The 23943-nt window shown below is 38.0% G+C and overlaps 1 protein-coding gene across 1 annotated transcript in view; it reads left to right on the top strand.

Annotated features, from left to right (window-relative positions):
• TAF2 (TATA-box binding protein associated factor 2) overlaps window positions 1–23943 on the top strand; it is a 102399-nt gene that overhangs the window by 50494 nt on the left and 27962 nt on the right. The window contains exons 17-21 of the mRNA XM_054498149.2: window positions 301–441; window positions 3344–3454; window positions 18871–19064; window positions 20748–20887; window positions 23277–23346. Of these exons, the coding sequence (XP_054354124.1) occupies window positions 301–441; window positions 3344–3454; window positions 18871–19064; window positions 20748–20887; window positions 23277–23346 (656 nt within the window). The remainder of the gene's footprint in view (window positions 1–300; window positions 442–3343; window positions 3455–18870; window positions 19065–20747; window positions 20888–23276; window positions 23347–23943) is intronic.

The raw sequence follows: 23943 nt of genomic DNA, 5'->3' as shown, positions 1-23943 counted from the left end.
TTGGCCAGGCTGGTCTTGAACTCCTGACCTCAGGTGACTCACCCACCTCGGCTTCCCAAAGTACTGGGATTACAGGTGTGAGCCACCACGCCCGGCTGGAAAAATAATTTTTTTGCAGGGTGAGTTTGTATAGTTTCTTGGAAATGGTGATAAAATGCTAAATTGTTATAAATTTCTGAGAAGTGAAGTTGTTGAAAAACCAATCTAGTTGTAGTATTGATAACTTTTAAGAAGCTGTTTTATTTAAAAGTATGTTTGCATTGGTAATGGAAATTACTTTGTTTTCTAATTATTTTGCAGATTGCAAATTCAATGGTGAGCACATGGACAGGACCACCAGCCATGAAGTCACTCTTCACTAGGATGTTTTGTTGTAAGAGTTGTCCAAACATTGTGAAAACAAACAACTTTATGAGCTTTCAAAGCTATTTTCTACAGAAGGTACAGTTTACTTTCTAATTTTCTCATGGTTTTTATATATTTCAGTTTAAGATGGAGACTGTTCAAATAATAGATATGTTTACTTTCTTTGCCTCTATTCTTTTTTTTTTGAGACGGAGTCTCACTCTGTCGCCCAGGCTGGAATGCAGTGGCACAAGCTCCACTCACTGCAAGCTCTGCCTTCCGGGTTCATGCCATTCTTCTGCCTCAGCCTCCCGAGTAGCTGGGACTACAGGCGCCCACCACCACGCCTGGCTAATTTTTTGTATTTTTAGTAGAGATGGGCTTTCACCGTGTTAGCCAGGATGGTTTCGATCTCCTGACCTCGTGATCTGCCCACCTCGGCCTCCCAAAGTGCTGGGATTACAGGTGTGAGCCACCGCGCCCGGCCTCTTTTTTACTTTTAAACATTTTCCCAAACTTTGATTAAGTGATTATTGATTTTGTGATCTGTGTGCAAGTGACTCATTGGCCACATTAATATTAAAGTGTACAGAAATGTTTAATTTGCCTTTTTGGTTGGTTACCTGGGGGATGGAGAAGTGAGTAAGCCCTTCTGTTGACAGTCCTAGAATGTGGACAGCACATCTGAGTCAGAGACAGCACAGCATAGAGCTCTAGTTTTAGTCCCAGTCCACTACTCACTAGCAGTTTGCACATGCATAAGTTTCTTAACCTTCTACACCTCAGTTTAAAATTTATCTTTTTTGGAATTAAGATCAAGTATGTAAAGTGTTTTATACTACACTTATATTAAGTTTTCTATAAGTGGAATTTTTAGAAAATGGTGGTTAGAGTCATTGTTTTAGGAAAGGATATGAGAATGACAGGATGGTCAGCATTTGGGCTATTTGGATATCATACATAGAGTTTTTTTTTAGTAATTTCATAATAATGAAGGCAGAGATCAGATTAACTAGATTGAACTAGAAAGGAGGAGTGAAGTTGAAGTAGAGAGAACTAATGAAGCCTATTCTTTCATGATTTTAGTCAAAGATATAAGAACGGATACTATGTTGAGGATGAAGCAAGGTTGAGAAAAGGACTTCTTGGGTTTGTTATGTACAGGGGAAGAACAAACTTGAGGCATGTGTGACACAGGGTAAAGAGCCAGTGAAGAGGCAGAGATGGAATAGTCAGGTGGGAGAAAGTAAATAGAGAAGGCTGAGCAAGTTCTGGAAGTGTTAGAGGGTGGGGCACAGTAAGGAAGTAAATTTTAGAAAAGATAAGAACATTCGTTTTTTTGAGGCAGGTGGAATGTAGATTAAAAACAAGTGAAAAGATAGATGTTGAGGGGAATGTTAGGCACGTTGAAGTTTATTTACAGTGGAAAAGAAGTAGGTTGCACAGCAGCATTGGGGTGCCTTTTGAGAGTGGAAGCCAGGATGTATTTATAGTAAATCTAATCAGCAGGCAGATTCAGGATGATCCAGATTTTGGGAAAGGTAATAATGGTGTGATCAAAGAAGTCTATGGCATCCTGTTATTTTGTTTTTATGAGCTGCTCTGTGTTACCATTTCACGAATTTGTGATATAGAAGCAGGTTAATTTCTGTGTCTGCCTGATATATCTGTCTCATGATGCCACGGTGCTTTCATGTAGCTTAGGTCAGTGTTTCAAATTGGAGTTATGAAACATTAGTGAAGGGATCATGAAATCAGTGTAGTTTTTATTTCTATTTTTATTTTTTTTAAATAAAACAGAATAGGTAGTATTCAATATAAGGCGTTTGGGGTTCACTTTTAAATTTGTATACATTGCATCTAAAGTGTGTGTGTGTGTGTGTGTTAGGTTGTGTTATAAAATATATTTTTTCCTGTTAGCTACTGTCAAAAAAATTGGAAAGTCAATGGTTTTATACCAATTCACCTCTCTGATAATACTTCTAGTGGACAGGAGAGAGGGATTGGTGCCTAAATGAAACCTGAGCCTCAAAGGTCAGAAAAGGCGTAAGATAGGTATTTCTGTGCAAAAGCGCCTTTCCCTCAGTTGTTCCTATAGTACTAAAACTGACTGTTGTTGCTCTTGTTATCTCTGCTTCTTCAAGCAAGAAAATGAGCCATTCTCCTTTCTGACCTTCATTTTAGAGGGTATAGTTATTTTGAGTAAGAAGAGGGGTTAGTCCATATCTCCCCACGTGCTAAAGACTAAGATGTCTATGCATCTGTAGTCCTGCCTAGCATTTAATTAGCTTTGTTTTACTGATAGAGTTAACCAGTGTGTGTAAGTCATGTTTCTACATTCTTAAAAATGTTGCCTGTGAAAATTTGGAAAGAGAAAAATTAGGCTGCATTTCAGATAATTTACCATTTTGTCCTTAGGTTGAGGATTGGGTGTTCCTGAGGATTAGGTGTTGGGAGAATCAATTTGTTCTAAGACTGAAGGTTGGCTCCACCTACTTATATCGTTTATTCCTGAAAATGGTTGTGAGGAAATGAGGCTCCTACTCAATAGGCAACAAGCTAAAGGCACCTAGCACAGAAGGTAGTAGAGCTTAGGAGTTGAATAATGGTCCGTCTAATGCTAAAATCTGTACATTTTCCACTGTATCACACAGAAGTAATTCTAAAATCTATGCCTTTTCCACTGTATCACATAGAAGTGAATTTATATAATTTACATCACATATATTTCCTCCAGCAAATGAGGGCCAAGGCACATAGCCTACAGAGTGATGTGCAGTCATGCAACTCTTCCCTTAGTTTCCTGCCCAGCTCTTCTCTTATGTTAGAATGCTTTGAGATATGTTGTCAGTGGGAGGGGTTGGGGTGTGGAGGTGTTAGGCTCCATCCAGATATCTATGTCAGCCCAAGAGTAACCCTTTTCTATTTATAGTTCAATGAATTGTAGTAACAAAAAGTTAGGTTCTGTGCTTTTAAAAGTTCTTTTTTTCTTTTGTAGACTATGCCAGTTGCAATGGCTTTATTAAGAGATGTTCATAATCTTTGTCCTAAAGAAGTCTTAACGTTTATTTTAGACTTAATCAAGTACAATGACAACAGGAAAAATAAGGTGAGGTACTTTTATTTTTTAATCTTCTACAACAGTTGTCTTAGATAATTTTCTTAATGAATATTACAAAACTACCCAATGGTATTTTGTTTCTGAATAAATATTTAGTCTATAAAAATCATCGTACTTGATGACTGTCCACAGTACTTGACATTTCTAGAGATAGAGGCATGTAAACACGATTTATTAGAATAATCGGTGGATAAAAAACAAGATTAGTTTTTAAATGTTCTTCGAACCTCTTGTAGTGTGGAGAGAGTAGTACATCAAATTTGGGGTAGCCAGCTAAAACTTGATAAAACCTGACAGCACAATTTTATTTATATTGATTTATTTTTTGTTCACCTAATGATACCTAGAAAAGAGTTATCGATTGGGATTAACTTGTTCCTTGATTCATCTGACCTTTTTCTTTTTTCTTTTCTTTACCATTGTGTCTTTATTCATTTATTTAGCAAATAGCAATTGGATGTCCTGCTTCAAAAATTATTTCATCTTACTTGTTATCATTCCAACAATCAGCAAATGTTTTTAAGAATATATGCTATGCTTGAGAGTGTCCCATGTTAGCTGGAATGAAAAGATGGTTGATGTCTTAATGAACTTTATTTATTCATTAAAAAAACTGCTCTATATTAGTCTGATTTTACACCATCAAGGACACAACCTGATAGGGAAATCAGACAAGTAAGCAATCAGCAGTCACATGTGATAATTGATACAATGGAAGTATATATGATTCCCTAGGGGAATGCAAAGTGTAGTCATCTCTCAGTATCCATGGGGGATTGGCTCCAGGACCCCCTTTTTGGATAGCAAAATCTATAAATGTTGAAGTTCTTTATATAAATGGTATAATATTTGCATATAACCTATTCACATTCTCTCATATACTTTTAAATCATCTCTAGATTACTTATAATACCTAATACAATGTAAATGCCATATATATCATTGTTAATACTATACTGTTTAGAAAGAATGACAAGGAGAAAAGTCCATACATGTTCAGTACAGACACAACCTTCCTTTTTCTTCCCCAAATATTTTTGATCTGAGGTTGGTGGAATTCACAGATGCAGAATCCATGGATATGGAACCCACATACAGAGAGAGAGGGTCAGCTATAGTGTCTACTTTGAAGGACATAGGGAGAGACTTAGAGAAGTTTTGTATAGAAGTAGTGACCCTCAAACTGAGTCATAAAGATGAGTAGGATTTTCCCAGAGTATGAGTAGGACCAGTCTAGGAAGATTGTTCTAGACAGAAGGAACAGCACATACAAAGGCACAAGTAAGTGTTAGGATAAGTCAAATTGATGAAACTTTTTTTTGAGACGGAGTCTCAGTCGCCCAGGCTGGAGTGCAGTGGCGCGATCTCGGCTCGCTGCAAGCTCCATCTCCCTGGTTTACGCCATTCTCCTGCCTCAGCCTCCCAAATAGCTGGGACTACAGGTACCCGCCACTACGCCCGGCTAATTTTTTTTTTCTATTTTTAGTAGAGACGGGGTTTCACTGTGTTAGCCAGGATGGTTTCGATCTCCTGACCTTGTGATCCGCCCATCTCGGCCTCCCAAAGTGCTGGGATTATAGGCATGAGCCACTGCGCCTGGCCAAATTGATGAAACTTTTAATAAAACATTACAACAGTAAAAAAAAAAAAAAAAAAGCACAGGCATGTTTATTAAAAGATGACTTTTTAATGAAAATCAAGAAAACAATATTGCCTCTTTAGTTTAACATTCAAATAATTTAAGCGTAAAGACTCCTTTAAAAATTAACATTTTAAAAGAATACATTAATTCATTTTTTCTTGCCATTTTTTAATACTGTTGACTTCATCTCTGATAGGCTCTATGATCATTGGTCTCTCCCAAAATAAGGCATATTAGGGACATAGGAGTCCAAGATTATCTTTTAGTTGCCTTTGTTATGATAGTCCAACCTTTTTTAATGAGTAGTAAGCTCGTCTATGCATACCAATTTTAGAAAGCATGTGCTTTTTATTCTTTCATTATTGTTTTGTTCAAATGGCTCAGATTTTCATGTAATTTAATACTACATTAGAATAATAAAACTAATAACTGGTAACTAAAACTAGTAGCACTAAATTAACATAAGTCATCTAGTGTTTTATTTCACTTAGTAGATAGGTGGCTAAGTAGTTCCCAGGGAAATTTTATCTGATGGATGGTATAACTGGCTATGTTTCCCATTATTTCCCTTAAAAGTTGTTAATTTCAGGACCACGTTAAAGTTTTTTCAGCAATCAACGTTTATTTTTTATTTTCTTTATTTATTATTCTTTTTTGAGACGGAATCTCGCTCTGTCACCCAGACTGGAGTACACTGGTGTGATCTCGGTGCACTGCAACCTCCACCTCCCAGGTTCAAGCGATTCTCCTGCCTCAGCCTCCCAAGTAGCTGGGACTATAGGCACGTACCCCCACACCCAGCTAATTGTTGTACTTTTATTAGAGATGAGGTTTCACCATGTTGGCCAGGCTGGTCTCGAACTCCTGGCCTCAAGTGATTCACCTGCCTCAGCCTCTCAAAATGCTAGGATTACAGGCATGAGCCACCAAGCCCAGCTGCAGTCAACCTTTAAATTGTGTTGGTCTGCTTGTAGGAAGCCCCCAAATGTACCCAAAACACATACTTACCATTATTTTTTGAATTACTCTCTGATGCTTGATTTGGGGATTTGATTTTCAATTTTTTTTTTTGAGATGGAATCTCACTTTGTTGCCAGGCTGGAGTGCAGTGGCACAATCCCGGCTCGCTGCAACCTCCGCCTCCCAGGTTTAAGTGATTCTCCTGCCTCGGCCTCCTGAGTAGCTGAGATTATAAGCACGAGCCGCCACACCTGGCTAATTTTTGTATTTTTTTAGTAGAGACAGGGTTTCACCATGTTGGCCAGGATGGTCTCCTTCTCTTGACCTTGTGATCCGCCCTCTTTGGCCTCCCAAAGTGCTGGTATTACAGGTGTGAGCCACCACGCCCGGCCTCCAATTTTTTTTAATATTTAATAAAGTCCCTTTTTTGTCCTGTCGGGCTTTGTTAGACGTTTTTTGTTTGTTTGTTTTTACCATGTATGTTGCATTAAAATAGCTCTGAGGATCCTACTAAAATGGAAATTTTTTAATGAGCTATTTTATTCATATGATGCTGGAGTTTCTAATAACACCAGGTTCAAATCTCATGGAACACTGTAACGACAAGAAGCCAAATGTGTAATTTAGTTCAGCTATTTGCTTTGTAACAAGACTAAGAGCATATAAGGGGAAGTTATTATCTCTGCTGCTTTTAAAGAAATCCAAGATTGGGATTTTAGGACCAGTTTTACTAATCAGGTCAGTATGTGGTTTTGTAAAGAAATTTTCTCCGTGTAAATCAGGGATGTCCAATCTTTTGGCTTCCCTGGTCCACATTGGAAGAAGGCTTATGTTGGGCCACACATAAAATACACTAACACTAATGATTGCTGATGAGCTAAAAAAAAAAAAAAATTGCAAAACAACTCACAATATTTTAAGGAAGTTTATGAATTTGTTTATGAACATTCATAGCTGTTCTGGGCTTTGTTGAACAAGCTTGGTGTAGATAGTGTATGTGTGTAAATAGTCTATATGTCATAGTAAATATATAAAATACTGGGAAATAGTAGACACCTTTTAATTATCTTTCTCTAAGTCAAGACACTTAAAGTTCATTTATTTAATAGACATTAATACTAGGTTTTGATGATACTGTGATGAGTAACTTATGATCTTTCCAGGTGCTTAATCTATAGTGAAAGAAACATACAAAAGATCAATTTTTTTTTTTTTTTTTTTGAGATGGAGTCTCGCTCTGTCCCCCAGGCTGGAGTGCAGTGGCGTGATCTTGGCTCACTGCAAGCTCCGCCTGCCAGGTTCACGCCATTCTTCTGCCTCAGCCTCCCGAGTAGCTGGGATTACAGGCACCCGCCACCACGCCCGGCTAATTTTTTGTATTTTTAGTAGAGACGGGGTTTCACCATGTTAGCCAGGATGGTCTCGATCTCCTGATCTCATGATCCACCCGCCTCAGCCTCCCAAAATGCTGGGATTACAGGTGTGTGCCATCGCGCCCGGCCAAGAACAATATTTTTAATAAGATAATTATTATGACATTAGGTTTATTAACCTGCTAAGGAAGTGCTTGGAAGGATTAACCCAAATTAAGGATGGGGAAGCCAGAAAAGCCTTCCTGGAAAGGTTGAATCTAGAGAGAGCTGTAAGTTGATGAGGTGAAAGAACAGGAGAAGAGGAATATATGGTCAATTATAGAATCTATAAAAGTATAGAGAGGGAGCTTATTGAATTTGAGAGGTTTCAAGATAATTATTTTAGAAGTTATTTTTATAACTTTTGGCATATTTCTTGAAAATGGATCCATCTTCGTCATATTTTTACTTACCTCGCAAGATGTGAATATCTTAACTCCTACTATAAATCCAGTTTCTATTATTGTATAAATTATGTAGGTACAAAGAGGATATAGATATAAATTTAACCCTCTGTAAGTCTAAGAAATCTGAGAGAGGATGGTGGGGAGTAAGAATGGCAAGAAAGGGTTGGGAAAATAATTGTAGCCTTGAAGAAATGAGGGATTGATTTAGAATTTAGAAAGTTATGGAAAGTATATCAACTTTTAACTTGGAACTTATCAGCAAACTGAGCTCTTAAGACTTCTTTGTATTTTTTTTACATAAATAGAAATGGTAGTGTATTATAAGAATAGGTTTAGCACAATGCTATTTGGAAAAGAATAATCTACTTATTAGGTAATTGTGCTGTTTAATTTTGTAGCTAAATTGTGCTATTATTTCTTCTATCTTTTTAAAAAAGGAAAATTTTAAAGAAAGGTAACCATAGGTTTTTTTTTTTTAGAAAATCCAAGCTTTCTTTTTCAATAATGATGATATTGGCTCTGATGTTCACTTATTGAGTGCTTAGTACATTCTTGGTACCATAAGTGCTTTTCCTGTATTTTCTTATTTTAAGTATCATTATTATTATTATTATTATTATTATTTGAGATGGAGTCTCTCTCTTGTTACCCAGACTGGAGTGCAGTGGCATGATCTCAGCTCACTGCAACCTCCGCCCCCTGGGTTCAAGTGATTCTCCTGCCTCAGCCTCCTGAGTAATTGGGATTATAGGTGTCCACCACCATGCCCAGCTAATTTTTGTATTTTTAGTAGAGACGGGGTTTCACCATGTTGGCCAGTCTGGTCTCGAACTCCTGACCTCAGGTGATCCGCCCACCTTGGCCTCCCAAAGTGCTGGGATTACAAGCGTGAGCCACCACACCCAGCCGTATTTTAATTAATATTATTATTTTATATTATGTATCTTTTAAAATTTTATTTTAGATTCAAGGGGTGGGTAGGTCTGCAGGTTTGTTACATTGATATGTTACCTAATGGTTGGGTTTTGATTTCTAGTGTACCCATTACCCAAATAGTAACCGTCGTACCCAATAGGTAATTTTTTAACCCTCACTTTCCTCCTAGCCTCCCCTCTTTTGGAATTCCCAGTTTCTATTATTTCCTTCTTTATGTCCATGTGTTCCCATTGTTTAGTTCCCACTTACAAGTGAGAGGATATGGTATTTGATTGTCTGTTTCTAAGTTATTTCACTTAGGATAATGGCTTCCAACTGCAGTCATGTTGCTGCACAAGACTATTTTGTTCTTTTTTGTGACTGCATAGTACTCCATTGGGTATATATACTACATTTTCTTTGTTCAATCCAAAGTAGGTTGTTAATTTGAGATCTGTCTTTTTGATGTAGGCATGTAATGCAATAAACTTTACTCTTAGCATTGCTTTTGCTGTATCCAAGAGGTTTTGGTATGTTGTATCTCTATTTTCATTCATTTTTTTTTATTTGTCTTGATGTTATTGCTTAGCCAAAAGTCATTCAGGATCAAGTTGTTCAGTTTCCATTTGCTCATGTAGTTTTGAGAGTTCCTCTTGATATTGATTTGTAATTTTATTCTACTGTGATCTGAGAAGACACTTGATATTTTCGATTTTTTTGAATTTATTGAGATTTGCATTTTGGCCAAGCATGTGGTCAATTTGGGGGAATATTCCATGTTCAGATGAGAAAAACGTATATTCTGCAGTTGTGGATAGAATGATCTGTAAATGTCTGTTAGGTCCATTTGGTCTAGATTCTAGTTTAAGTCCAGAGTTTCTTTGTTGACTTTCTGCCTCAATGACCTATCCAGTGTTTTCAGTGGGGTGTTGAAGTCCACCACTATTATTGCATTGCTGTCAATCTCTTCTTAGGTGTAGGTGTTGTTTTATGAATCTGGGTGCTGCAGTGTTGGGTGTGTATATAATTAAATCTTGGTTTTGTTTTAAACTTTGTCAGTATATAATGCCTTTCATTTTGCTTCTTTCTTTCTTTACTATTGTCAGTTTAAAGTCTATTTTATCTGATGTAAGAATGGCTACTCCTGGCCGGGCACAGTGGCTTATTCCTGTAATCCCAGCACTTTCGGAGGTCGAGGAGGGCAGATCGCTTGAAGTCAGAAGTACAAGATCAGCCTGGCCAACATGGTGAATCTCGTCTCTACTAAAAATACAAAAATTAGCCAGGTGTGGTCGCACATGCTTGTAATCCCAGATACTCAGGAGGCTGAGGCAGGAGAATTACTTGAACCCAGGACGGGGAGGTTGCAGTGAGCCGAGGTTGCACCACAGCACTCCATCCTGGGCAACAGAGTGAGAACCTGTCTCAAAAAAATAAAAAAGAATGGCTACTCCTGCTTGCTTTTATTTTTCATTTGCGTAGTATATCTTTTTCCATCCCTTTACTTTGAGTCTGTAGGTGTCTTTTGTCATTAAGGGGGTCTCTTCTAGGCAATAGATGGTAGTGTCTTGTGTTTTATCCAACATGCCATTCTATATCTTTTTTTTTTAAGAGATGGAGTCTCGCTCTGTCGCCCAGGCTGGAGTGCAGTGGCGTGATCTCAGCTCACTGCAACCTCCACCTCTCAGGTTCAAGCAGTTCTTCTGCCTCAGCCTCCTGTGTAGCTGGGACTACAGGTGCACACCACCACGCCCAGCTAATTTTTTGTATTTTAGTAGAGACAAGTTTTCACCATGTTGCCCAGGGTAGTCTCGAACTCCGGAGCTCAGGCAGTCTGCCCTCAGTCTCCCAAAGTGGTAGGATTACAGGCGTGAGCCACTGCACCCGGCCACTCTATATCTTTTAAGTGGAACATTTATGCCATTTCTGTTCAAGGTTAATATTGAAATGTGAGGTTTTCTTCCTGTCATAGTGTTGTGGGTAGTTGCCTTGGAGCCTTAATTGTGTAATTATAGGATCTGTGAGCTTTCTGCTTGCATGTGCTTTTATGTTGGTGAGCATCATCCTTTCATTTCTTTATTTAGAACTCCTTTGAGCATTTATTATAGGTCTGGTCTAGTGATGATGAATTCCCCTTGCTTTGCTTGTCTGGGAAATACTTTATTTTTCCTTCATTTATGAAGCTTGGTTTGGCAGGATATAAAATTCTTGGCTGGCAATTTTTGTCTTTAAAGAGACAAAAAATAGACCCCCAATCTCTTCCTGCTTGTAAGGTTTCTGCTGAGAAGTCTGATGGGATTTCCTTTATAGGTGATTTGACACTTCTTTCTAGCTGCTTTTAAGATTTGTTCTTTTATGTTGACCTTGGGTGGTCTGGCCACTATATGCTTTTGTGAGGTTTGTCTTGTATCATTATCTCCCAGTTGTTATCTGGATTTCTTGTCTGGATATCTATCACTGTAATGAGATTGGGGAAATTTTGCTGAATTATTTCCTCAAATATGCTTTCTAAACTTCCTACTTTTTTTTTTCTGCCCCAGGAATGCCTGTAAGTTACAGGTTTGGTCACTTTATGTATTCCATATTTCTTGAAGACTTTGTTTATTAAAAAAAAAAAAATTGGGGGCTGCGTGCAGTGGCTCACACTGGTAATCCCAGCACTTTGGGAGGCTGAGATGGGTGGATCATGAGGCTAGGAGATGGAGACCATCCTGTCTAACACGGTGATACCCCATCTCTACTAAAAATACAAAAAATTAGCCGGGCATGGTGGCACGTGCCTGTAGTCCCAGCTACTTGGGGGGCTGAGACAGGACAATCGCTTGAACCCAGGAGGCGGAGGTTGCAGTGAACTGAGATCGCGCCACTTCACTCCAGCCTGGGGACAAGAGCGAGACTCTGTCTAAAAAAAAAAAAAAGTTCTGACTGGGTAAATTCAAAAGACCAGTCTTCAAGCTCTGAAATTCTTTCTTCTGCTTGGTCTAGTATGTTGTTAAAGTTTTCGCCTGTGTTTTGAAGTGCTTTAAGTGAATTTTTCATTTCCGGAAGTTCTGTTTGTTGCTTTTTTAAAAATACATCTATCTGGTCTTTCATCTCCTGAATTGTTTTTCTGGTTTCTTTGTGTTGGTTTTCAACTTTCTCTTGTGTCTCTTTGGGCTTCCTTACAATCCATATTTTGAATTCTTCATCCATCATTTCAAAGTTTTCGTTTAGGTTAGGACCCACTGATAAGAGAGCTTGTGTGTCACAGTATTCTCTTTCTTCATGATGCTGGAGTTGTGCTCATTCCTTCTCATCTGTAGCTGTTGTCACTTCTGATTTTTGAATTTACTTTCGTTTGGATGAGACTCTTCCTCCCCTCCCACCTTGAGAGTGCGACTATGGAGTATATTGGGTAGGGTATTTTTTTGGCTGTGCTTCTATAGCCCTGTGTATTTCTGTTATTAGGGTTTGTGTTGGGTAATGCAGTTCAGCCTACAGGCCAGTAGGTGGTGCTTCCAGGTAAGAGCTAGCTGTGGTAAAAGCAGATGGGTATGTACTTGATCTTTGTTTACTGTGTGGTACTCTTTTTTGTTTCACCCCTGACGGGGTGGCTGGTGGAGCTCCTAGTGAAGTGCACTGAAGTCTCTGCAGGGGGGCTGTACTAGCTCCAAGTCTTAGACAGGCAGAAATGTGATCTCTTTCCCTGTCACACTCCTGTACTGGGGCTCATAACTCTCCATGCAGATGCACACTGTCGTCTGTCTCCAGGCATAGTGTAACTGAGAACCGCAGAAGACACCTCTCCCCTGGCTCTCCACTGGAGTGGTTTCACGCTGGAACTCCTCACTCAGCCCAGTACAGACAGCTCTGTGGCTGTCCTGTTCTCCAGTGTGGTAATGTTGCTGCTTCAAGCAGAGAGGGGGAGGGGCTCCATCTTTTGGCACATGCAGGTGGGTGTCAGCTGTGGTGCTGTCAGCTGGCTGGGTCAGCCTAAGCTCAGACCCGATGGATCTAGTAGACATTTACAGATTATTCTACCCAACAACTGCAGAATATGTATTTCTCATCTGCACGTGGAACATTCCCCCAAATTGACCATAGGCTTGGCCAGAAAGCAAGTCTCAATACATTCAAAAAAATCAAAATCATATCAAGTATCTTCTCAGACCACAGTGGAATAAAATTAGAAATCAATACCAAGAGGAAAAAATAAGGAGTTTTTCAATAGGTAGAGGAAGGAGAACGGTGCCCTGGGGTTAAGAACACATTAACAAAAGTACAAGAGGCATGAAAATGCAGTGTGTTAAAGGAAGAGAAAAGTGAATGATGCACCTTCATGGTAAAGGGGTACAAAGCCAGAGGTAGTGGACTGGACGAGGCAAACCTCCAAGTCCAGAGCCTGTAAATGGCCTGCTTGATGGTGTATGGGAATCCTCAGGCAGTAACAGCTGAGTTGGTGACAGAATACGCAGGTGGTGGGAACCCCAGGGTTGATCACAGGCCTGTCAGCATGGGCTCTCAGAAGGGCTCCAGCTGGCAGCTGAAACGGCTGGGTGGGAGCAGGGTGGCCATGCTGCTGTTCTTTCGCTGAGGAAGGCGGACTCCCTCAGCTGGAGCAAGGGAGGCTGGCAGCTGTGGGATGCGTGGCCCGATTGCACTTCCCTTTTATAGGAGTGGTGGTGTATTTCGCTGTTGGGGACATGCAAACGTGCTCAGCCTCCCCCTCTCTCCCTGGCCTCGAGGTGGCAGTGTGGCATCTGTGGTGGCCTGTGGTGACAACAACTGCTACGGTGGGAGCCAAAGGGCAGGTCCCTGGCTTCTTGGGGCTGGGCTCTCACTACACTGGGCCACAGCCAAAATACACATGCAGCGGCAGGGCGGCTGCACTGTGGACCCAGCGCTGAAGAAGCGGGGACCTGTTTAGCAAACAGTAGCTGAAGCAGACTTTCTTACTTTCTTCACATTCTGCAGTCTGCCTGCTGCTCTGTACTGTGATTGCCGTATCTGTCTTTGGGTTGTGTGAAAATGCCGGGCCTGCCTGCTCCTTCCCTGGTGGGGCAGTAGCAGCTGGCACCTGACTGCTCAGGGACCAAAGCCTGTGGGATTCCACGTAGACTCCAGCAGTGTCTCTACAGTCTCCAGTAAGCTCTCTGTATTAGACTGGAAGCCTGAGGGGCCAAGAGGTGTCGGCTCCCTGCTGCTAGGATTGTAAAAGTTCTTAGTAGAAGTGTGGAACCCCAGGGATCTCTCACTCACTTATCCTTTCCCCACATCCGGGAGCTTCTTCCAGCTCCACACTTGCCCTGGTTCAGCGGGCTGCCGGGCTTTGCTCTCCTCTGCTTTCCATGATTCCCATTGCTTCTCTGATGAATTCCAGCATGCCCTCTTAAGATGATAATAGTTGAATTGTTCATATTTACTTGTTACTTTGATTCCTGTCTGTGAGGGAGGCACCCACTAGCTGCTTCTAATCAACCATCTTGAATCGGAACCTCAGTGTTAATATATTAATCTATATTTTTATTTCGTTTTAGATACTCTTCCTCCACAAAGTTATATCAATCACATTATAAGAATTGATGAGATTGGAAGGTAGTCCTCTTTATCCCCCTATAGTAAGTGGCTGTCAGTTCTGTGTCATATGAATTAAATTTGTGGGGGCTTACAGAATCAGAAGATATATGCAGGTGTGTGCACATATGTGTATGTGTGTAAATCAGAAAGCATGTGTAACACTTTTTTTAATGATTCTGAGAGCCCGTCTTTACCCTATTTATATACTTTTCCAGAAGAGGTTACTATATACCCACATATATCATATATCTTCCATCAGCAACTTTTTTTGTTATTTTTTTGAGAGAGAGTCTTGCTCTCTTGCCCAGGCTGGAGTACAGCGGTGTGATCTTGGCCCACAGCAACCTCTGCCTCCTGGGTTCAAGCAGTTCTCCTGCCTCAACTTCCCCAGTAGCTGGGATTACAGGCATCCACCACCATGCTCTGCTAATTTTTGTACCACACTCAGCTAATTTTTGTATGTTTAGTGAAGACGAGGTTTCACTGTTTTGGCCAGGCTTGTCTCAAACTCCTGACCTCAAGTAATCCGCCCACCTCAGCCTCCCAAAGTGCTGGGATTACAGGTGTGAGCCACCATAAGTCTTCACTGGTAAGCAAAACTTCCATAGACTATCCAGCCTTATTCATGCTGTAGCTTTATGATGTAAAATATTCATACCCTTTCATGTATAACAGGTTTTCTCAATCATGGCACTTCTCATATTTTGGGTTGGATAATTCTTTGTTGTGGGGCTGTCCTGTACACAGCAGCATGTTTAGCAGTATCCCTGGCTTCTACCCATTAAACGCTTGTAGCACCCCTTACCTCAGTTATGATATCCAGAAATCTCTCTAGACATTGCCAGAAAGTCTGACAGGCAGAATTGTGTTGAGAACCACTGATGTGTGGGAATAATATTAAGAAATATAGAAGTAGTTTATTACAATAGATTCCTAAATCGCTAAGTAGGTTAGCTGAGATAAAGTTGTAAAAATGAATTTATTTGTGAAGTTAAATTGAATGTAATATCATAGTTGTAGTGTATATCACCAAGCATAAGACTTGATTCGTCCTTTCAGCAGCTGTGATACCTACATCATCTTTTCTATTTCAGCGTCCTAGTTCAGGTCTTTATTCTTCCCTGGACTCCTGAAAAAGCTGTGTCATCTTGAGCAAATTACTTAATCTCAGTGTCTTAGTTTCTTCATCTATTAAGAAAAAGGGTGTTAGTAATAGTACCTCTATCTCATAGAGTTTTTGTGGAGATTACACAAGATAATATATGTAAAGCACTTAGAGGAATCCCTACAGTTATGTTGCCTATCATTAGCAGTTGCAACATTATCATCATTCCTAGCTCAATATCCCACTACCTTTCCTCTTAAAATATTTTTATAATTAAACCAGAGTAATCTTTGTGATGGAGCTCACCTGAATTTCTTTCCTCCTTAAAAAATTCCCTTCTTAAAAACCTTCAAAGACTGTCCAGTGCTTATAAGTAAGTTTATGCATGCCATTCAAAAACATTTTGAATGTTGGTGGTCCCAGTCCACCCCTCCAGCTTTGTACCCCTTTACCGTGAAGTTGCCTTAGTAACTTTTCCTTTAACATACTCATTTTCATGCCTCTTGTACTTTTGTTAATGTTGTCTCCTTAACCCAAGGGCGCCTTTCTCCTTCCTCTACCTATTGAAAAACTCCTTATTTTTCTAAGATCAGTATATCTTCCTGATAGGATGCATTGTTTCGTTTTGTTTTGTTTTCTTGACTCCTGGAACAATTTGATTACTTTTCCTGTCTTCTTACTCTTTTTTCTGTTTTGCTTGCAAATAAAATAGTTCTTGTCTTGAAGAAGTCATCTTATCTCTGTGTCTCCAGAACACTTAACAAGTTCTAGATGCCTATATTTATATATTCATTTAATTGTGTCTCTGTGTCACAGTCACTTTCTCAATCATTATCTGGCTACTATTTAGGAAGTATTTAATTTATCTCCTTTAATCACAAAGCCCACAGAACCTACTACATTGTATAATAGCAAAAACACAACAATGGAGATAAATTAGATTTAAATTTCCTCTCAACCAGATATTTTATTTCCTTTGAGAACTGTTATACCTGACCTACTGCCTTCTGGATTTAAAATACGTATTTTTTTAAATAAAAAATTAAAGACATTTTGGTAAGATTCTTTCCTTCCTACTCTGCTGGTTTATTTTGGCCTTAATTTTTAGTGTTCCTTTTTTCCCCTACACTTGAATTTCTTTTACTTGAAGAAATTAGAATTTAGGATGGTGGGAAATCACATTATATTCAAATGGAAGAGGAAGATGTTTTATACATTATGTCATTTTTTTTGTGGAGTGTTTATATAATTTAATTCCTTTATACTTCTTTCTACTTTGTATAGTGATTTTACTCACCTTAAATTCTTTGAAATATGCCTATTCCTGTGGTTGAAGGTGTTTGTCAACCCTTGTTTGACAAAAGTAAGACACAGAAATTGAGAGTCTAAAATTACACAGGAAATGTAATCTGGGAATTGTGCTGTAAGGCCCTGTTACCCATTTGTGTGGTGATGTTTTTAGTATTACCATGTTACTTTATAGCATGCCATTATGCTTGTCATGATTTATGATTTTGTGTGGCACACACTGGTATATTATTAAATTTTATACTTCATTTTTGTTTGGAACCACGTAAGACTCACTGTGTTTTCATTTTGAAAAGAAGGCTAATCAGTTTTTATAGTTAGATGCTGTAAATTAAGTAATTTTATATGACTTAGTACCTCAGAATACTCAGGATAGCATAAATGCAAATAATAACTACAATAGGTAACACTAATAATAACTAAGTTCTTGTGTGTTCCATGCCTTATGCCAAAACATAGATGATCTAATATCCCCACCAGACCACTGAAATAAATACTATATTTATGTATTTTTATTTTATTTTATTTTATTTTATTTGAGACGGAGTCTGGCTCTGTCACCCAGGCTGGAGTGCAGTGGCGCAATCTCGGCTCACTGCAACCTCCACCTCCCAGGTTCAAGCAATTCTCCTGCTTCAGCCTCCCAAGTAACTGGGATTATAGGCATGTGCCACCACACCCTGCTAATTTTTGTATTTTTAGTAGAGAGGGGGTTTCACCATGTTGGTCAGGCTGGTCTCAAACTCCTGACCTCATGCTCTGCCAGCCTTGGCTTCCCAAAGTGCTGAGATTACAGGTGTGAGCCACCACGCCTGGCCTATTATTATTATTTTTTGAGACAGAGTCTTGCTCTGTCACCCAGGCTGGAGTACGGTGGTGCAATCTTGGCTCACTTGAGATGGAATCTTGCTCTGTCACCTAGGCTAAATAGAGTACAGTGGTGCAGTCTCGGCTCACTTGAGACGGAGTCCTGCTCTGTCATCCAGGCTGGAGTACAGTGGTGCAATCTCGGCTCACTGCAGCCTCCGTCTCCTGGGTTCAAGTGATTCTCATGCCTCAGCCTTCTGAGTAGCTGGGACTACAGGCACCTGCCACCACACCTGGCTAATTTTTGTATTTTTAGTAGAGATGGGGTTTCACCATGTTGACCAGGCTGGTCTCGAACTCCTGACCTTAAGTGTTCTGCTGGCCTTGGCCTCCCAAAGTGCTGGGATTACAGGCGTGAGCCACCACTCCCAGCCTTAAATACTATTATTGTCTCAGTTTTCATGTGAGAAGATTGAGGCTTATGAAAGTTAAGAGATTTACCCAAAGTCACAGAAAACCCAAAGTTTTCTGTGGCTCCGGTAAACTGAAGCTATAGAAATTAAAATTTCAATCATTATAGTGGTCTGAAAGCAAAACTTTATCTATAGTGAATACTTCTGGGGTATTTTTTCTTTGGTGTTGTTTATTTGTATGCGCCTTACTTTTTTTCCTGCCCCGTATTTGAACATAAAAATGTTTAGGGACTTTGCATTATGTGTGTCAATGTGAGCTTCTGCCTCCACAATAAAAGTCAATAGGGGGCGGGTAGTCTTCTTCCAGTCTCTTGGCAGTTTGTGTTAGCACAGAATATTCTCAGCATGCTGATAGAATTCATTTGCTTGCTCCATGTTGAATTTCCCTGGCTACAGCATCTGATTTGCTGAGTATAAATCAAGCCACATCCCGGTCACCTTTCAATCAATTGCTTCTATGAGAATTGACTGCCATATAGATTAGGATTTGTTTTTTTTTTTTTTTTTTAAATGGCTTCCTTCTCTTTTCTGTTTCTCTGGCTAGAACTCCTACATTAACCCTCCAGTTTCCTTATGCTTTCCTTCTATTTTCTATCATTAGTTTTCTATTCAGTAAACTAATGTATCATCATAGTGAATCTCTTACTGTTTTCAGAGTGACCATATGCAAAAGGTGGAGTTGAATGTTTACCAGAGGACTTGCTTGTGTTTTGGGAAAATTTTTATTTTATCTAAAATGTAATTATACAAATTTTATTTTGTTAATTTTGATCAGAAGAGTTAATTTTGTTATCCTCACTTAATTTTTCTTTGGCCTAGTTTTCAGATAACTATTATCGTGCAGAAATGATTGATGCCCTGGCCAACTCTGTTACACCTGCAGTCAGTGTGAATAATGAAGTTAGAACTTTGGATAACTTAAATCCTGATGTGCGACTCATTCTTGAAGAAATCACCAGATTTTTGAATATGGAAAAACTTCTTCCGAGTTACAGGCATACCATCACTGTCAGGTATGATTAAATTCCTTACTTTAAAGTTATATGTTCTTATAACTATAAAAGACATTTATTTTCATTATAGGAAATTGGGAAATACAGTAAAGTAAAAGGAGAAAATTAAAATTCTGTATGATTCTACCACCCACAGATAAATTATTAGTATTTGGAGAATGTCCTTCTAAATTTTTTCTCTCTTTAACTACATAAATTTTTAATTACTTGAGATTATACTGTATATGTAGTTTTTGTATTCTGTTTATATCATAAATACTTTCTCATGTCATCACAAATTCTTCATAAGCATTGCTTTGATGTCTGCGTATTCTTTTATTTCATTGGATTTTATATAAACATTCTCTATTGTTAGCCTTTTTTTAAGATGGCTTTTCACTTTTACCAGCTTTACATGGCTATCAAGAAGTTCTGCCAATTTAAGAGTTTGCTAAAAGTTGATTCAAACATAAACAATTTTAACTTTCTATATAGTGAACAAACTATATCACTAAAACATTAGGAGAAAATATTTATATTTTATGCTAAATACTTCTTAAAACTATTCCTGTTACAAGTATAATGACACTTGAAACTTTGAGTTTTGGGATTTGTTTTCTTTCTTTTTTTTTTTTTTTTTTGAGACTAAGTTTCACTCTTGTTCCCCAGGCTGGAGTGCAGTGGCGCAATCTTGGCTCACCACAGCCTCCACCTCCTGGGTTCCAGTGATTCTTCTGCCTTAGCCTTCCGAATAGCTGGGATTACAGGCATGCACCACCATGCCCGGCTATTTTTGTATTTTCAGTAGAGATGGGGTTTCACCATGTTAGTCAGGTAGGTCTCGAACTCCTGACCTCAGGTGATCCACCTGCCTTGGCCTCCCAAAGTGCTGGGATTACAGTCGTGAGCCACCACACCCGGCTGGAATTTGTTTTCTTTTAACAGAATTTAGATATTAATTTTGAATTTTTATCATTGCAAAAATTTATTATATTTATATGTCACTTAACAACAGGGATATGTTCTGAGAAATGAGTCTTTAGGCAATTTTGTTGTTTATGCAAATGTCATAACATATATTTACACAAACCAGATGGTGTAGCCTGCTGTATACCTAGGCTTTATGGTATAGCCTGTTGCTCTGTTGCTCTTAGGCTATAAAGCTGTAGAGCATGTTACTATACGGAATACTGTAGGTAATTGATAACACAATGGTAAGTACTTATATATTTAAACATATCCAAACATATGAAAGGTATGGTAAAAATACGGTATAAAAGATAATAAATGTCACCCCTGTATAGGACACTTACCATAAGATAAATGGAGCTTGCAGGCCTGGAAGCTGCTGTGGGTTTATCAGTGAGTGAGTAGTGAGTGAATGTGAAGGTATAGGACATTATTATTGTACACTACAGTAGACATAATAAACACTGTGGACTTAGACTACACTAAACATATTAAAAATATTTTTTCTTCAGTGATAAATTAATTTTAGCTTACTGGACCACCATTGTATATGCAGTTCATCATTGACTAAGATGTCTTTTATGTGGCATGTGACTCTATTACAAAATTGAAGGTGGATTAAAATCACATCAGTTTTTAAATTGATTGCCACAAAGGATTCTCTAATGCCTAGGAAACAAATTGATTCATAATACCTCAGTGAAAGTAGTTAACGTACGTATTTTTTTTCCCTAGTTGTTTGAGAGCCATACGGGTACTTCAGAAGAACGGACATGTACCAAGTGATCCAGCTCTTTTTAAATCTTATGCTGAATATGGCCACTTTGTGGACATTAGGATAGCAGCTTTGGAAGCAGTTGTTGATTATACTAAAGGTAATACTTTAGAAATACATGCTCATATCATTTTAGAAAGAACTATTTACTTTTTAAAGCCAGTGTTAGTTGTTGGGGTTTTCGTAATATGTATAACACAGATATTTTAATTTTAAATTCTTGACTCAGTGATTTAGAAATCATCTTTGATAAATGTAGAATTCACATAAGAGTTAATAAATGAGGGAAAGGAATAAAATTATAGGTATCTTTAGCCTTTCCAAGAAGTCAGTGTTCATCCTGTAGCTTTAATTGGATGTTATTTTAAGAAATAGAAGATTTTTGAGAAATTTCTAAGAAGGATTCAAGAAAACATCTCACACCTGTGTAAAAATGTGTGTCTGTGAAAGTAGAGGACTAGACATAAACACAAACTGTGGAAGGGGAATTAGGCAAGGCATCGTGAATATGGAAAAAACATAAGGCCAAAAAATCGCTAAGGGAAGAATACACATTTTTTTTTTAATTTAGGGGAGAAAGATACAGAGATGGAAATGTTAAAAAGTCATGCTTTAGTAGAAGACAAGCTGTAATCCAAGAAACAACAGAATACTCTGGGGGGTGTAAATGAAGCAGACCTACAGTAGTTTCTGATGAAATTTTAATTTTTAAGGCTAAGGGAAAATGTGTGAGTTTCTAGGACTATCAGAACCAGATTATTGTACAAGGCAAAAGAATAGTGTGGCCTCTGAATTCTTTAGAATATGTAGAATCAAAAGACAGTGAACAAATGGCTATGTCATTTTTAGGGAAAATTATGACCCAAGATTTTCTGCCTTGCCAGAGTTGTTGCTCATGTAGCCTTGGAGAATTAAAGCTGCATCTCTTATGTAACATTCTTAAAAACATAACTCCCAAAGATAATTTTCAGCTGACCTGGATGTGAGTCAAAATAATAACTCAAGACTGGTGAAAATGTGAAATGAAAGAACTAGTGATGAATAAGTATGCCTGTCAAATACTTAAGCTTAAATATTTGTTAAACTGGTTATAAAATGTAATGCATATTTCAAAAATAATTTTTTTTAAATATGAAAATAGAAGAAACATGTAAATATAATCTAAGTCTAAAATTCCAGATTCTAGCACTAAAACATGAGAGGAGTAAAAAGGTATGCTAAACTTTTGTCTGACTGTGGAAGGAGAGGAAGGGCTGAGAGAATTTCTTCAGTAGATACTGGTTCATTTTTAAGTAGGGAAAAGTATACTCACATCTTCATAATTTTTGGCAAATTTCTGTAGAAATACTTGTTTACAGTCAGAAAACAAAGTGTAATAACAACATAATGTGTATATTCTTATGTGTTGACCCAACTTTGAAAAGGACTGTCATTTGTGCTTCCTTTTTATTGAAGGTTAAAATATCCTTTCCTGTTAGAAATAATTATTTATGAAAACAGTGATTTTTTTGTTAAATGTATTTTTTGGCATGAAAGAAAATGTAATCCTATATCTGTCTCCATTTCTGTTTTGACAAGTTTTGAGATCCACCAAATATGTCATTGTTGCCAGTCTTCTTTCCCAAGATGTATGAATAGTTTTTAATGTCTCATAAATATGAGTAAGATTTTATAAGTTAGTACTACCTGAAATGAAATAGAATACTAATATTAGGATTTTCAAAAGAATGCTAAACTTTAATAGATATAATTTAATTGTGACACTTCACTTTTGTCCATGTCTAAATGTGAACTATGACTTCAGACTTCATGTTTTGTTAAACTATAAATTTAAATACTGGTACTCAAGTTAGAAAATGGAAGAAATGAAAAGTATTGCAAATAAAATTCTGAAGACACAGCTTTTCAAATTATGAAAGCAAAACTTGTTTGAAAAGGTGAATGGAAATAGCTAGTCATTTTATGTCAACTATATTCATAGCACTATTTTTGTAACTGCCTTTTGTATTATGCTTGAAAAGTTAAGACTGTTCTTTAGTCTTAAATGGAAGAAGCCACTTGGGCAAAAGCAGTGGACTATACTATATAATATAGTTGAGATACCATTGAGTGTCAAACCTCTCCATCATTTAAGCATCTAGGAAAACAATTGTATTTAAACAGATTTTGTCCAGTTAATCATCTGTAATTTAGGGTTCTTAATTACAACTCGCTTTATGTTATGCTTGCCATTGGTTTGAACTTTAGTAAAAAAATACATTCTTGATGCAACTTTATGTCTTGGCTCTAATATATAGCTTGATACTTACAAAAGTTACAAAGTGGCCATTGCATAAAAATATAAGAGCTTACCTATAACCTTCAGCTCTGATTGAAAACTCAGCCAAGGCAGAGTCCTAAATATTAAATGTAAACTCCCTGCTTGTCACTCATTATTCATTATTTAATCTGTTATAATTAAAAACAAATATATTTTCTTTTATTTTCAGTGGACAGAAGTTATGAAGAACTGCAATGGCTACTTAATATGATTCAGAATGACCCTGTACCCTATGTAAGGTTAGTTTATGTGCTATGATGCTATGATATTTTGTAAGTCCTATAGTGAACTGAGTAATTTCAAGTTACACATAAAATGCTTGTTTATGATTTTTGAAAATATGGGAATATCTTTTGCATTTATTCATGTCCTTTTTAAATTTGATTTTCAACATAAAAATTTTTTTTTTTTTTTTGAGATGAAGTCTCACTCTGTGGCCCAGGCTGGAGTGCAGTGGCACGATCTCGGCTCACTGCAACCTCCGCCTCCCGGGTTCAAGCGATTCTCTTGCTTTAGCCTCTCTGATGGCTGGGATTACAGGCATGCGTCACCACACCTGGCTAATTTTTGTATTTTTAGTAGAGACGGAGTTTTGCCATGTTGGCCAGGCTGGTCTTGAACCCTGGCCTCAAGTTATCCACCCCCTTGGGCCTCCCAAAGTGCTAGGATTATAGGCGTGAGCCACCGCACTCAGCTAAAAAAAAAAAAAAAAAAAAAAAATTATTAGCAGACCTTACTTGGCATTTAGAGTAATTTAGGTGACTTGGAAAGCAGCCAGACAGAAACTTCACTTTTCTTCATCAAGCAAATTAAAAGTATAACAACTTACAATGCAC

The sequence above is a fragment of the Pongo pygmaeus genome, chromosome 7, assembly GCF_028885625.2.
Source record: "Pongo pygmaeus isolate AG05252 chromosome 7, NHGRI_mPonPyg2-v2.0_pri, whole genome shotgun sequence".
NCBI lineage: Eukaryota > Metazoa > Chordata > Mammalia > Primates > Hominidae > Pongo > Pongo pygmaeus.
Note: the sequence above shows the minus strand (reverse complement) of the source record. Positions and strands in the feature narration are given on the sequence as shown.